We start from the raw sequence: 14681 nt of genomic DNA, 5'->3' as shown, positions 1-14681 counted from the left end.
CTGTGGTATCAGATGATGTCCAGCTTTCGTAAGAGTAACATTCTTCCTTCATTATATGCTCCTTATAGAAAATGGAAATCACTACATTCCCATATGCTCTGTGCCTTTGGTGTTATTCCTTAAACTTATCTTTAATTTTCATCTCTTTCTCTCTCTCATGCACACATACTGTGCTGAAAAATGGACAGTGTGACTGTAAATATTTTTCACTCTTTTAATAGGAAATCAAAATTCACATTTTTAACAGGTCTCTGCACACCAAACCAGTATACCTACCTTCTTCATAAGTATCTACAGGCACCACCCCCCAACTTACGCAGGGGTTGCGTTCCGGGTCCCTGCATGCACAAGTGAAATTTATTAAGTGGGGAGCACCCTCTAAACACCCTTTAAACATCCTCTCTGCCGCTCTTTCTTCAATCCATACCAAAAATACTGTATCCAAAAATATCCACAACTAGAATTGAAGATCTGGGGCCGGCAGGAGGCAGGAATAAGCAAGGAAAAGAGGCTGCTGATGCTACGCTACTCCACAGGTCAGCTGCTAGATGGGGAGGCTGAGCAGCATAAACAAAGCCCCACTGTGCCTCTGGTCTCCTCAGGACTTCATTCACCCTCACTGACATTCTCTTCGGGCTCTAGGGAGGGTCTCCTCACAAGCCACGTGGACTCTCCAGTTCTCTCTCACCATTTCCGGGTTTGAATTGAATTATTTACATCCTACCAATGCAGGTATATGTGGTCACGTGCAAATTGATTGTGCATAAGTGGGAGAATGTCTGTACTGTATTTTGGAGTGATCTCCAACCGCTGCAAAATCTATAAGAAAAGAAAGCCTGACATCATTCACCCGCAACCCAACACCAGAGATCTGCAGTAGTTTTGCCAATGCTTATAGACACATTCCCCATCCCCATTTTGATGATCGTCCACACATTTGTTGAATCGTCCAAATATGTATTTTGGTGCAAATTGGAATGTACACCTGATGCAGGGCTATAAGTTGTAACACATGGCTAGCCCAGTTGCAGCTGCTTTGAGGTTTTTACTACAATCAAGTGTACAAATTTTATTAAGTAAATAAATTTTAGGCACTAGCATTTTGTGTTATTTTCATGAAGAAACACATTTATGTGCAGAATTTACTCCACCATATACATTTTTCTACACGTTAGTCAAATGGACAACTGAATTGCAAATTTCAAAGGATGTCTGTGTCTTGATTCATATTTCATTTCAGGAAGGGCAGATTAGATAGGTTCACCTGTAAATGCAACCCAAAACAAATTTCTCCCATCCCTAACTGCAGCTCACCTGAATGGTGCTTTTGTTTCTGCCATTAGTGGATGTCCATATTATGTTTTTATATATGCTGTAAGCTACCTAGAGTGGCTGGGGAAACCCAGCCAGATTTGGGGGGGTATATATAATGAAATTATTATTATTATAAGCTAACACACACATTATTGTCCTTTGTTCCATGCTTCTCAATGTACTTTTTCCTTGCTCGATTTATCCTGCCACTGGCTGTCTTCTGCTTTCACACTTGTGTTCTTTCTTAATTCCACACCTCTTCATATTCTGTCATTCTTAGGTGTCCATACTGACTGCAGTGTGAGTATGGTATGTTCTTCGCTCTTGAGCCCCTAAACAGTATTTGCCTGAGTGTCTGTGAGGGGTGAACCTCTAGACCAGAGGTTCTCAACCTTTTTGGATCCACAGCTCACTTGACCAACTACATTCTTTCTGCAGCTTCCCTGTGGGGCTCAGGAGCCCAGTTATGTCACCCCTTGCCTGCGGAGCTGGCAGCCCCACACCCCTTTTCAAACCCTTGAAAACCCTTGTGGAGTGTTCCTTCAGCCTCCTCTCTTCTCCCCTCTCCTCGGGAGTTGTCTGGGCAGCCACAGCTGCCACCCCTGGTCTCTGCGCTGGCCCCCCTGCCCCCAAAGAGAGGTGCCTCCTCACACTGCCCTACAGGGGCCTGGGAAGCACCCACTGGCCATCCCCAGAGGCACCATTCGCCTGGGGAGCTTGTAGTTGGGACTGCTGCAGGCTGCAGTTGTGCAAGCCTTTGGGAAACAGAGACGTAAGAGAACATTAGAGGAAGGGTGGAAGGAAAGAGGAACAGAGGCCAGTGTTGCCCACAGCACCCCTGGTTATCATTCAAGGCACCCCAGGGTGCCACGGCACACTGGTTGAAAACCACTGCTCCAGGCTGCTTACCTGACTCCTGTGTCGGCTTTCTTTACAGCGCAGGTGAACTGAAGTCCTTCTGTTGCTACATCTGCCACTCCCTTACAGTTGCAGGTTTGCGCAGGGCCTCACCTCAGTGGATCTAGTTGAGATATAAACAAATGAGTGTGGAGTTGGGCTTGATAATACGAAGGTCAAGATGTCAACATTTTCCCTCCCTTTTGCTTTCAGTGGCTGCAGGCAGGGTTGAGTCATCTTGTATAATAAACTTCTTTTTTCAACTCACGTCCCAGAGCATGGCAACATACTTATTACTCAAGGCCAGGGTTGGTTCCTATAGGAATTGTGATAAATAAGAGGAAGCCCATGATGTACACAGGAAAAATCTGCAAGAATCCATGATTCATGTTTTCTGTCACAGCGATAAAGAAAACATAGCCCTACTGCAGGTGCAACTATGCTCCTTTCTCTGGAAAATAAGCACAGCTCATCACGATTTTTATAACTGTGTAGGATATTTTAAAAATCATTTTGCCCTTTGTCACTCCCTGTTAACCACTAGTTTTCCTGCAGTATATTCAGTGTTTTTTTCTAAAAAATACGTTTAGGGGGACTCTCATTTTCCTACTCATATTGAAATACTGCCCTTCAATGAGACCAAACTTAGATTCACAAAATGTTTAGGGGTATGCGTACCCCTGCGTACCCCCCAGAAAAAAGCACTGAGTAGATTTAACCAAGACATTTATAAAATGCTCAATATCGAAACTGGATCATATCATGCATATTTAGACTAGAGACAAAGAGCTGATGATACATGGTTGCAAATAAAATCAGATTTGTAATCTTAGAACTTGGAATCATACAAAGAAATGCACTTCCATGCGATGCAATTCAGGACTGCCAAAAGGACACACTCCTTAATGAATGGAATTAGCTATCAGACCCTGATTTCCACGGAGCAAATTCCTCCCGATCGGAGGAACTCCGCCATTGCCTGGAGGCGCCAACCCGGAAGTCCCAGGCCCATTTTAACTTCCCATGCTGTCAGGCATAAGTCAGCAACAAAAACAATCACCTGAGGTCAGTGCAGTTAAATCTTTATTCAAGGAAACCCTAGCCCAAGCTTAATGGGCTCAGCCGCTCTTTCTAGGAGGCCTTGGTCTGATGAGATTTTTCAAGTAAATGAAGATCGCATTTGCATAATAGCAAACAAGACGCTAAAGACATAACGAGGAACTTAGTCCTGATGCTACTTGTGGATGCACAGGAATAAAGAGAAAACACAAACAATCATGAAAAAAATATACAGACTGCAATATGGAAAGCCAACGATGATAGTTTATAGATTTTAAGCTAAGGACCAAAATTGTTTAGGTTCATAATGGGCAATATAGATTTGAGGGGAAGACTGTTCCCTGTTGTCTCAAAACAAATTCAGCAAACAGAGATTAAGGGCTTATTATCCAAATTTACCTTTCCTCCACTCTTTCCAAGTGTGGTCAGTGATTTAAAACAGCATGTTGGAGCACCTTTATTTTTATTTTATTTTTTGCTCCAGAGCTTTCCTTGCAAAAGCCCACTCTTTAAAGCTCAATTGGAGCAAACGTCATTCTGTGGAAAACATGCATTGACGTTTGCTCTGATTAAGATTTAAAGAGTGGTTTTCACAGATAAAGCTCAGAACAGATTTTTTTAAAAATCCATTTGGACACGGAACTTTAAAGTGCAGACCTCTGCCTGGCAAAAGAGGGACAAAAAAGTAAGTGTGGATAAGACCCAAGTAACTGAGAAAGATTTTTTTAGATTTAACCTCTCTAAATTGTCTGTTAAAAGTGCCCCTTTTTTGCAGCTGGCCTTCTGACGTGTTAGTAGGGCTTCCTTGCAAGAACAAAAGTAATCCTGTATCTCTGCTGTTTCTGAAAGTTATCCTCTCACAATTTAGATGAGTATCCATTATTAATCTAAGATGAGCTATCTGTAGACTGGAACCTTTGAAATGTAATATCTAATAATGGATATTGGCACTGAATGCTGTTCTTTCCATGCTTATCATCTGGGGCCCAGGACCTGCACATCTCTGAGGGATTTCTGGAGGCCAGATAGGTTTTTTAATATAAAAAAGGTATACACATTTTTTTAAGTTCCATTGTGCATTACACATTTATGCAAGGCTCTTTGGTAGGCTAAGAAAAAAGCACACCAAGAACTCTGGCCAATATAAGTTTCAATAGTGGGAGTGGTCCCTACTTGCAAATCAATAGTCAATTGTAACAAAAACTAATCATTCAAAAGTATGTATTCTGACAAGGATTCCAAACTCAAAAAGAGATTCCAAACTCAAACAGAGATTTCAAACTCATAAGGATATGTATAACACAATAATTCGTTACAGTATTAGAGATAAGAGTTTGAGTAGAGATAAGTTCATATTAGTCCATAGTCAAATCTGATGTGAAGATCTTAGTTTCAATCATTGAGCAGAAGTCAGAAGTCAATTATGAATCAGAGACCAGTGTCTTCCTGAACACGCAAACACTCAGATGGTGGACAACTTTGACGGCTGTAAAAAGAGGATTGGACAAATTCAATGGTACTCTGAGCTATGTTGACTCTTGCCCTCCTTCCACGGTCACAGACAGTCATGTTTCTGAATGACAGTTGCTAGAGACCACAGGAGGGAGGAGTGCTCTTGCACTCGGGTCCTGTTGAGAGTTTCCCACAGGCATCTGGGTTGTCACTGTGAAAACAGGATGTTGGACTAGCATACTATGCAACTGTCCCATTTTAAGCATTACATCCTAGCTTCTGATCCCAATCCCGGATGCCCTGTTTTGGCTGCCATACTCTGACCACGCCAGAAGACAGGACCAAAAGATGCAGATTTTTTTCATCCTGCGCTGTGGAACATGTCAGTTGGAAGTAAAACATACCTTGCCCCCTCCCCCACAAGCCCACATCACCAATCTTCTTCCTCCTTCCACCATGGCTTTCCAGCCAATGTACTTCCGGAAGCCATTACCGCTGCGTTTCAAATCTTAGGAAAATAAACTTTATACTGTTTCGCTGGTTGCTCATGGAGCTAACCTAACATAAAATGTAACCAGCTCCCATAACCTTAATTTTATAGTAACAAACAATATTTCAAAGGACTTCTGCTTATCATGGGAATTCTGAGACTTCACTGCACGCTAGGTTTACAGATAAATGTGCCATGAAAATAAGAGACCTTTTGATTGCTTTGAGGTGTTGTTTTTTCTACAATCAAGCAGTGTATGAAATAAAATTAATTTATGGCATTTAAAAAAAAAGAAATCACCCTGCAAAACAAAATGCCTGTTTGATTAAATTCAGAGCTTAATCAAATAAGCCCAATATTTCCTCTCTATCAACTTCAGGCCTCTTCTTGCGTTTTTAAAGGCAAGGTTCACGGCTGTCTTCTCTCACAGTTTTCTCTTGGAGGTAAATTCATTAATTATAGCTGCATGTATCTTCAAACACAGGTGTGGCTTGTGAAACTGTACCCATACGTAAAGATTTATTTCCTCACATGTATATTCTGTTTTCTTTTTTCCCCCCATGACTGTGCTTGCACTGGCATTCTGCATCAGTTTGGGATATATATATATATATATATATATATATATGCGCACAATCAGCTCAATCCAATAATTCCTTGCAGGCACAGAACTTCCATCGCTCATACAAATCTTCCACCCACAAGCGTTTTCCCATACGCTTTAGTGGAGGGGGGCAGTTCTGTGCACACATCCCTTTGCTTTCCCACTACATCTCATTAACCTACTTACAGACCTGTTTTGCACCATGTCTTCTACTTCTACTTCTACTTCTACTTCTACTTCTACTTCTACTTCTACTTCTACTTCTACTTCTACTTCTTCTTCTTCTTCTTCTCTCTCTCTCTCTCTACTGCAAAACATACAACTGCAAAGAATAAAAATGTGGTCTACTATGAATGGTTTCACACAAACTATACCACTGGCGGGAAACCTGCAACCATCAAGATGCTGCTGGACCACAATTCCCGTAATCCCTGCCTACAAACAATGCTGGCTAGAGCTGATGGGAGAGTCAGGTGGCACCTGGAGAGTCGGGTGGCCCCTGGAGAGCCACATTTCTAGAGTAAAGGGGAACTCCTGCATCTCGTGCAAGAAGGAAGTCGTGTGAAGATCTATGTATGCTCCCAGAGCAGAAGCCACTCATGTACCTCTTGGCAGGCAGAGCAGGCAAGTTGTCCCTTCGGCTGACATCACACTGGAAAGGGACAAGCTTTGCATGCAGATAATTGTTTGATCCCAGGCAATTCTTGTCAAAGGTGTCATGCAGAAGGTGGTGGCAAAGAACTCTGTCAAGCACCTGGAGAGCCACTTCCAGTGAGATTGGCAATGCTAGGCTAGAGATGGAGAAATAGTTTGATATGGTAGAATGAAGCTTCCTTTCGTAGAATCACAGAATTGTAGAGCTGGAAGGGACCACAAGGGTCATTTAGTTCAACCCCCTGCGATGCAGGAATCTCAGCTAAAGCATCCATGACGTCCAACCTCTGTAATCCTTTGTTTACAAAGAGAACTGTTCATAAACCATCATCATCCCATGTGATGCTATGCACCACGTTTAACTATTAAACTATCTCCTGTGTTAGATCTGTTTTCCATAGGAAACTGCCTATGTCAGGGCAGTCTATTTGTCCACCTCAATCAGAACTGTCTGCTCTGAGTTCATTCTGTTCATATATGTGTGTGTGTGTGTGTGTGTGTGTGTGTGTGTGTGTGTATTGTTTAGTTGTGTCCGACTTTTCGTGACCCCATGGACCAGAGCACACCAGGCACTCCTGTCTTCCACTGCTTCCCGCAGTTTGGTCAAACTCATGTTAGTAGCTTCGAGAACACTGTCCAACCATCTCATCCTCTGTCATCCCCTTCTCCTTATGCCCTCCTTCTTTCCCAACATCAGGGTCTTTTCCAGGGAGTCTTCCCATGAGGTGGCCAAAGTACTGGAGCCTCAACTTCAGGATCTGTCCTCCCAGTGAGCACTCAGGACTGATTTCCTTTAGAATGGATATATATATATATATATATATATATATATATATATATATCACATTAAATATGGCCATGCTCAGATTCTGCTCAGTATCCTGCCAATGCACCAAAATCTGAGAAGTTTCACCCAGAAATAGAAGTTATTTCCACAAATAATTGGCCAATTTCAAAGCTGTTAGGAAGATTGTTACCTAGCACCACTGGTGTATCCCCATAGTGAAGGGTGCTGTAGACATTACTTTATGAGCGCACTCCCTAAGAGATCCTGGGCAAAGCCTCAAAGGATACCAATGATTCAGAATAATTTATGCATGTGTGCCATTAACCGCTAAATTTGTCAGTGCCTTGCACGCTATGATGACTTAGCGATCTTTGCATGTTTTCTAATTACTGGAGCCCCTTCTTGCTCTTAAAATTATGCCTTCATGTTCTATGTAATTACCCTAAAGGGGTGAGATCAGAAGTTGTGCGTCACCTGCAAGATTAAAAAACAAAAACATGGATTTTATTCTTTCTCCCTTTCATTCTCTACCTATATTGGCCAACTAATCATATCAATAAAAGTACCTCTTGCTTTTCAACTTGCAGGTGATAATTTGGGCATTTTCCAGAGACAGTTACTAAAGGTTGAACCTGTTTGTACTGAAATGATTGCTTCAAATGTAATTCCACTTGTGTCTTGCTCCTTAAATGTCACACTGCAGTGCCCCCTGCTGGTGGAGATATCCTAAAGTTTGAACAAAATCATTGGAGTTGCTTGTGCTTTTTAGCGATGCTCTTCTCACAGCAAGAAACATAATATTTCGCAACAATCTTAATCTCATAGTTTTTCTTATCCCAGCACTTTGGGAAATCACACAATTTCTCTTCTTGAAAAAGACAAAATTGGTGCTTGTGCAGCAATGCTGTCTTGCCAGCCGTGAACTACATCCCAAATTGGAGCTCTGTTGCTTAAGCGTTTCATAGAATTGTAGAATTGCAGACTTGGATAGAGCCCTGAAGATCATGTATTCCAACCCCTAGCAATGCAGGGATCTCATCTAAATCATCCATAACAGATGGCCATCCAAGCTCTCCAAGAAGAGGCGTTTGGATTTGATATCCTGCTTGTCTCAAAGTGGCTAACATTCTCCTTTCCCTTCCTCCCCCACAACATGCTGTGAGGTGAGTGAGGCTGAAAGACTTCAAAGAAGTGTGACTAGCCCAAGGTCACCCAACAGCTGCATGTGGAGGAGAGGAGACGCGAACCCAGTTCACCAGATTACGAGTCCACCACTCTTAACCACTACACCACACTTGCTCTCCAAGGAAGGAGATTCCAGGTCCTTTAATTGCAGGTGTCGAGGCCTGACCCTGGAATCATTTGTATGTGCTCTACTAGCAAACTGCAGTCTCTCCCCCCACCCCAAATGTTTGGAGGAGCCAGGTTCACCTCCCTCCCAGGAGTGGTTAAAAGCAGCTTCAGACCTCATACTTGTGAGATCCTCGATATCCAAACACAACCAGTGGCAAGATTGCAATCCCCAGGCTACTTCTCTCACCTCTCACAGGACTTTTGGTTCACCACATGACCCAGAAAAACTGCCTGTGGACAAACGTCGGCTCCCTCGGCCTATAGAGCGAGGTGAGCGCGCAACCCCAGAGTCGTCCGCAACTGGACCTAACGGTCAGGGGTATCTTTACCTTTTTATGCCTTCTGGACTCCTAGGTCAGCAGGCTTGTGTTTCTTCAGGTTATCTACGATCCTGACACTTCTCTTTCTTTAGAAATGAAGTGCTGCTTGCTGAGCCTACAGGATCTGAAACAGCGTGCCAGAGAAAGCAGGTGTGGCATATTTGTTTTTATTTTTTGATGGTGCACTTAATTATTGCTGATTTGGAAGTGGGAACTTTTTGATACACACCAGCATAAGCCAATGGTGCTTTTTTTCTGCCAGAAACTCTTTTACAATTGTTTGCTATACCTCATAGAGATCAAACAGGCATGGTTATGAGTGGAAATTTTGAAACTGTGCCAGATTCATTAAAAAGGATACTGGCTCATGAGTAGGGGTTGATTTTGGGTTCAGAGGGTGTTTTCTCTCTCCCTCCCCCCTTTTTTTTTAATTTGCATTGCAACATTTATTTATTTAAAAACATTTTCCTGCTGTGTCTTGTACATGCAGAAACACCTGTGCTGTTACAGAGCTGACCTACTTATCCAAAAATAATTTTTCCTGTGTGGCTGTAACCACTTAAAAATATGTTATTCCTAGGCGAACTAAATTCATAGGGGAGATATTCCAGATCTTTTAATATACAGGCATATTGGATGGCTGAAGAGACTGGCAACGGGTGGCAATATTTTTTAACCTTTTGTGTTGTCAGTTCAAATACAGTGCATTCAGCATACACTGTACAGATTTCCTCAGTCAAGCTGCGTATATGTTTGAAAGTGCTTAGCCAGTTTGGTCCATCGGAGAATGTATTAGATTTATGCCTAGGACAATGCTTGCCCCATTATGAACTCATTTGATGTCTTTGAGTCAGTCAGCCTCAGCTATCCATCTGTAAAATTAAAGAATTATTTGCATGCTTCTTATCTACGCCGTGTAGGTATGGGAAATCAGGACACATCTGCTGACAAGATACAAAAGGCACCAACTATCTGCACTTTCCAGAAACAAATTTAGTTCTGAAAGGCTTCCTCAGCTGGATAAATGGATCTTTGCCATGGATATCTTATTTTGTAGGGTTTTGGTTTTCTTTTAGATGTATATGCTGTTTTTGTGCTGTTTCTAAACTGTTTTTGCTGTGTTTATTGTACATCACCTTGAGACAATTGTATCAAAAATGCATAATATCATCATCAAATTTCTTATTGGACCCCACATAGAGCCTTAATAGCAAAAGGACTGACAGTCCAAACTAGGAGGGGGAGTCACTTGCCCAGAAACAAAGTCCACATTTAATCCAGATTCACATGGAGCAATTTTTTTAAAAAAGGCAGCCCCTTCTAGGATTCACATAGCCATTGTTCAAAGTTCCAGCAAGGCTGACAGTCGCTTGCCTTGGTGAAATGCCACTTACATATTCATTTAGATACCCAGGTGTTATGTACAACCCTAGCTTGCACCCACATTCCTTTGCCTGGATTATCTGTTTCCAGCATCTTGTCAAGTTATAGACTTAAATAACACACAGGTCTTTCCCACAACTATAAAGAATAATTTCACAGTCTCTTTTGCTGGCCTTGCATTTATTCAGACATGCAAGTTCCCTTTCTGCTTCAGCACAGCAAGATTATTATCCATAATCTCTGATTCAAAAAATGCCTGCAGACTCTTGGAGGGATGGAACAATCACAGCCTCTGGAAAGAGGATCACTATGCATTTGGTGACTGAAACAAGATCATTCACATTGTTCCATTATTCCTCCAGCTAATGCATCTTTTCCTTTATTCCCCCCCCCCCCATGTATTGTTGCATCTCAACCAAATGACCCTGTATTTCCTTATTAGCTTCACTTGCACCTTTCAGATATTTGCACAGTTCCTGTATACCTTGACATAATGCTTTGCATTTTGTCTCCCATTCATCAGCAAAACTCTTGTATGAATTAGACAACTCAATATGGGTGTTTTGTTCATTGTGGGATCTCTCTTCCATGCTAGCTTGCTGCTGTATTTTTGCCTCCTTCACTTCTACTAAAAGATCTGCCACCTGTTTCCGTAGATTTTCATTTGATTTTTTTAGTTCACTGACTTCCTTTTCCATGCAGGACACTTCTTCTCTCTTGTTCTCCAGGTCATACTGAAGACCCACAATTTCACTTCTTTTTTCCCAAGCAAGAACCAGAAGTTCATCTGTTTTTGCCTTCAGTTCTGCAGCCAACCGAATGTTCTGATTATGCAAGAATTCTTTCTCATCCTCCCATTTTTTCTCAGAATACTTTATTGATCTCTGTAGCTCATCCAGCTTTAACTGTAGCTCTGCCTTTGCAGCATTGGCTACTGTGAGCTCTTCTTTCAGACGTCCTACATTTTCTTGAATGCGCTCCGACTCTTGAGCTGGCTTCCCCCCTATGGCTTTGGGCATCTTGGCCTTATCAGCCAATTCCAAGAAGACAGGCTCATCCCCTCCACCAGTGGGCAAAATGCAGGCCTCAATTGGCCTCTTTGGACTACTAGTGGCATCTCCCACTTCTGGCATAAATTGGCTCTCAGGCAATCTTCGTTTCTCCAAGATAAACTGCTCTACCTTTGGAACATTCAATGCAAGGCCTGCTTGGGACACACTCTGCACAGATCCTACCTCCTCATATTCTCTGGCAACCTGTTTCTCCTTTATTTCCCTTCTAAACATCGCTAATTCATACTTCTTCCTCTGCTCCCATTCTATCTGTTTCTGATGCTCCATCTCTCTCTCGTTTCTTTTATTGTCCTTCATCATTAATTCCAATTCTTTCTGATTCTCTTTCGTTTTCTTCCTCTGTTCCGCTTCCAGACGTGTCATCTCCAGCACCTCCTTTATCCTCCAGTAGTCTATTGAGTCAAGATCCATAGCTGCATCCTTACAAGCCTCTTTTGACCTGGGTGCTTTGTTACAGGGCATTCTTTAATTTCTCTCCTCAGACCCAAACAAAGTTGTCACGCTTGTTCTGCAATCAAATTTTGAAGCATTTCAAGGTGACTTGCTGATTTTATTACACTGTTTCAAAAATCCCACTAACATGTATCTCATATATTCAAATCTTACAAATTCTCCTCTCAGATGCATCTCTTATATATTAATAACCCATAACTTCAAATCCCACACCTCTGAGGCCAAATTGTGAATCTGCTCTAGCAGATTTAGCTCCTATATATTAGGATCCTACTCTGCTACTAAATTTTGATCCCACTCTCACAGTTTTAACTCCTATCTCACAGCTTTGGATCCCACCAGGCTGCCAACAAATTGTGACATTTCCTGGGCAAATCTACAAGCTCCTGTCCCCAAGTTCTCACTAAAGTCAGTTCCTCAGCTACTCCTCTAAGTCCAGACTAAAAATACATGAAACTGCCTGTTCTACCTTTAAGAACAACTGTCCTAACTCTGTTACATATACTTCAATTATGCCTCTCATCTTGTTCCCCCTATCCCTCAGACTCTCACAGCCAAATCTCTCTCCTTTCAACTGTCATTTTCCAACCGACTCTCTCTACCTGTCATTCAACTTTAACTCCGCCCACCATTCCATTCCACTTCTCTGCTGTCTGTCCTTATTGCACTCACTCTTCTGTCACAGTCAAGCGTGTGTGGGGCTCATGATGTGTAGCGAGGCCCTAACCAGGAAGGTGCTGCTATCCCGCCATAGAATCCCAACCAAAGTCTGAATCCCCACCTGAGTCATGCAGCAGTGCCTCCAGTGCTTTTTTTTTCCTTAAAAAAATGTTTAGGGGTACTTTCATTTTGACTCAAGAAAATCACCATTTTATAGTTCAAATCGGGGTAAATAAATGCAGTAAATGGACAAAAGTACAGTCGTACCTCGGGTTAAGAACTTAATTCATTCTGGAGGTCCATTCTTAACCTGAAACTGTTCTTAACCTGAGGTACCCCTTTAGCTAATGGGGCCTCCCACTGCTGCCGCGCCACCACCGCACAATTTTTGTTCTCATCCTGAAGCAAAGTTCTTAACCTGAGCTACTATTTCTGGGTTAGCGGAGTCTGTAACCTGAAGCGTCTGTAACCTGAAGCGTCTGTAACCCGAGGTACCACTGTACAAAGAACAAGCTTCCATTTGAGATTCAGGAAATGAAGCTGCCATCGGAGGTGGTAACAATGAAACTGACCAATCGCCATGCTAGATTCCAACTCCTACTTCACACATTAAACGCCCGGTTCTGTCTGAGACTCAGGAAACACTGTGACAGGAAATGAGGCCACCATCAGGGTAGCAACAGAACTGACAATTCACCACACTGTTCAACGGAACTAGCAATTCACCGTGCTAAAGAAGAAACTAAAAAATTTAAAAGTTTTAGTTTCTTCTCCCGTTAGATTCACAAAATGTTTAGGGGTATGTGTCCCCCCAGGAAAAAAGTGGTGAGTGCCTGTAAAGCAGCAGCAGCGGGTTCCAATTAGATTTCACTGAAAGCCACCACTTCCCCACGAGCAAGGGAAGTTGCAAGGAAAGCAGGGAACCTGTGGGGGCACCACCTCTTGGGGTTCTGCTGCCTGAGGTGGCTGCCTCAGCCTGCCTCATGGCCAGGGAAGCGCTGGTCCTAACAAACAAAGGAATTGAGGAGGGGGTGAGATCCAAATGAGGTGGTTTGAGGTGGGAGAGGTGTTTTGGCAAGCAGGTGATGGTAGGCAGGGCTGGTGAGTGAAATGAGCAAGGACACAGCATACTAAATATATATACACTTCCATTTCCAAGAGTGTGAAGGGAAGATGGGGCAGTGCTGCTTTGTCTTTGAAGCTCAGACATCAAGCAACTGAAAATTGGTCAAAATTGTGTGAGTGATGGGACTTCCGGGTTAGCGCCATCGGCAATGGCGGAGTTCCTCTGACCGAGAGGAACCCGCTCCGCGGAAATCGGGTCTTGCCGCCGCGACGAAGGCCCTTTTTCTTGTGGACAATTGGACTCTAAACAAGTACTCGTGAGTAGAACGGAAAATTGGATTTTGAAATACTTGAAATTCTTTAATTTGGCACCGAAGCGGGAAGGTTCTAAACAGGAAGTCCGCCTTCCGCTTTTTGTAAATAGACTGAAGCAAAGACGCCATAAGCTAAAGTCGTTGAAAGCTTTTGACAAAGGATTAAATTTCCATCGGACAAAATCATATAACCCCCCTTGGAAGCAGGAGAAGAGGGGGGTAGTCTCGGATTTAGTGTGCCTGCAGGAGAGAGTCAAAAATTAAATTGCCACTGCTCCGAGCCTGGAAAAGGTCTGCCAGCTGACGTTCGGGGAAAGTTTATTGACAGAACGGATTTGACAGTTAGCACAAGAAAGATACTGTTTCCATTTGCCCTCTTTTGCGTTCAAAAAAAAAGGAGGAAAAAGTAACCGAAAATTGAAGCTATTGTTATTCGTTTGAGTTGTGTTCAAAAAAATTGTTACAAGTGAAACTGTTCCCCTCTAGAGGGAGCCTGTGAAACTGTTGCAGGAAAGTAACAAGGAGAACACCAGCTGCAAGATAAAGACTCTGAGAACCAGAGACTGACCTTGGACTTTTTCAAAATGTTGATAGGAGAAGCTATTGTGACTGCTTTATATAAGATAAATTATACGCTGGAACAGCTCCACAAAAAGACAGAGTGTCGATATTTAAAATTGACACGATAAATATCGTGTCGATAATTAAAATTGACAACTTGGAGCAGAAAGTGACTAACTTGAGCCAAAAAGTGAGTATCAATACAGAAACAATTCAGGAGTTGGCACAGGAACATATCTTGG

General features: G+C 42.6%; 1 protein-coding gene across 5 annotated transcripts; it reads right to left on the bottom strand.

The window, feature by feature from the left end:
• Positions 1-200: 200 nt before the first annotated feature.
• LOC310766505 (uncharacterized protein) lies at positions 201-12711 on the bottom strand. 5 transcript variants are annotated; one of them, XR_014550207.1, is made up of 5 exons: positions 12309-12711; positions 8940-9054; positions 7824-7983; positions 2224-2335; positions 201-819 (listed from the first exon to the last, which is right to left on the bottom strand). XR_014550207.1 is itself a non-coding variant. In XM_083622752.1 (2 exons), the coding sequence occupies exon 2, from the start codon at positions 11846-11848 to the stop codon at positions 10676-10678; it is 1173 nt and encodes a 390-aa protein (XP_083478878.1). In that variant the 5' UTR covers positions 11849-11894; positions 12309-12455; the 3' UTR covers positions 9525-10675. The 5 variants fall into 5 exon arrangements, 2 of the variants coding, with proteins under 2 accessions (XP_083478878.1, XP_083478877.1); XR_014550208.1 differs by lacking the exon at positions 7824-7983 and having other exon boundaries at positions 12309-12462; XR_014550209.1 differs by lacking the exons at positions 7824-7983; positions 8940-9054 and having other exon boundaries at positions 12309-12450.
• Positions 12712-14681: the final 1970 nt, after the last annotated feature.

Source organism: Podarcis filfolensis (assembly GCF_964270895.1).
Source record: "Podarcis filfolensis genome assembly, chromosome: 7".
In the NCBI taxonomy this organism is placed as follows: domain Eukaryota; kingdom Metazoa; phylum Chordata; class Lepidosauria; order Squamata; family Lacertidae; genus Podarcis; species Podarcis filfolensis.
Note: the sequence above shows the minus strand (reverse complement) of the source record. Positions and strands in the feature narration are given on the sequence as shown.